The following is a 594-nucleotide window of genomic DNA, read 5'->3' on the forward strand; positions in this document are numbered from 1 at the left end:
CTAAGTGTCCAAGAAACATACATGGGACCTCTTTTCTCATGCTTTTTCCATTCCATAGCGGTGATGAAACCTGCAAAATTCTCAACGACACAAAACAAACACCGAAAAGCTACGAAAATACTCGTTAGAACACGAAAATACGCAAACGATGACTCATATACAAACGATACAAAATGTACACTTGGGCTTTCACCCAAAACACTAATTGGCGGCTTTAGGTGGGATTTCGAGAGGAATTTCCTCCCGCTCATCCTCATTTATTGCTCCTCCAACGTACTGTTTCAACCGATGGCCATTTACCGTCCAAGTACGGCCATCCTTCTCATCCATGATTTCCACCGCTCCATACGGAAACACATAGTGAACCATAAAAGGTCCCGGCCACTTCGATTTCAACTTACCTGCAAAAAGCTTCAATCTCGAGTTATAAAGAAGCACTTTATCGCCTTTGCTAAACTCCTTCATTTTCCGCAACCTTCTATCATGTAACAACTTTGTTCTCTCCTTGATTCCCAACGATCGAGCATACGCTGTATCCCTAAGCTCGTCAAGCTCATGAATTTGAAAGAAATGCTTCCTAGCGGCTTCGGTCAT

At 42.9% G+C, this 594-nt stretch overlaps 1 protein-coding gene across 1 annotated transcript; it reads right to left on the minus strand.

Moving 5' to 3' along the window:
- Nucleotides 1-201: 201 nt before the first annotated feature.
- Nucleotides 202-594, minus strand: LOC110888298. Its single transcript, XM_022135829.1, has one exon. It carries the CDS (start codon nt 592-594, stop codon nt 202-204), a length of 393 nt encoding a protein of 130 aa, XP_021991521.1.

This window comes from Helianthus annuus, chromosome 11 (genome assembly GCF_002127325.2).
Source record: "Helianthus annuus cultivar XRQ/B chromosome 11, HanXRQr2.0-SUNRISE, whole genome shotgun sequence".
Taxonomy (NCBI): Eukaryota; Viridiplantae; Streptophyta; class Magnoliopsida; order Asterales; family Asteraceae; genus Helianthus; species Helianthus annuus.

Excerpts from the sequence above, each read along its gene's own strand:
- LOC110888298 (XM_022135829.1), bottom strand. The coding sequence starts at position 594 with ATGACCGAAGCCGCTAGGAAGCATTTCTTTCAAATTCATGAGCTTGAC.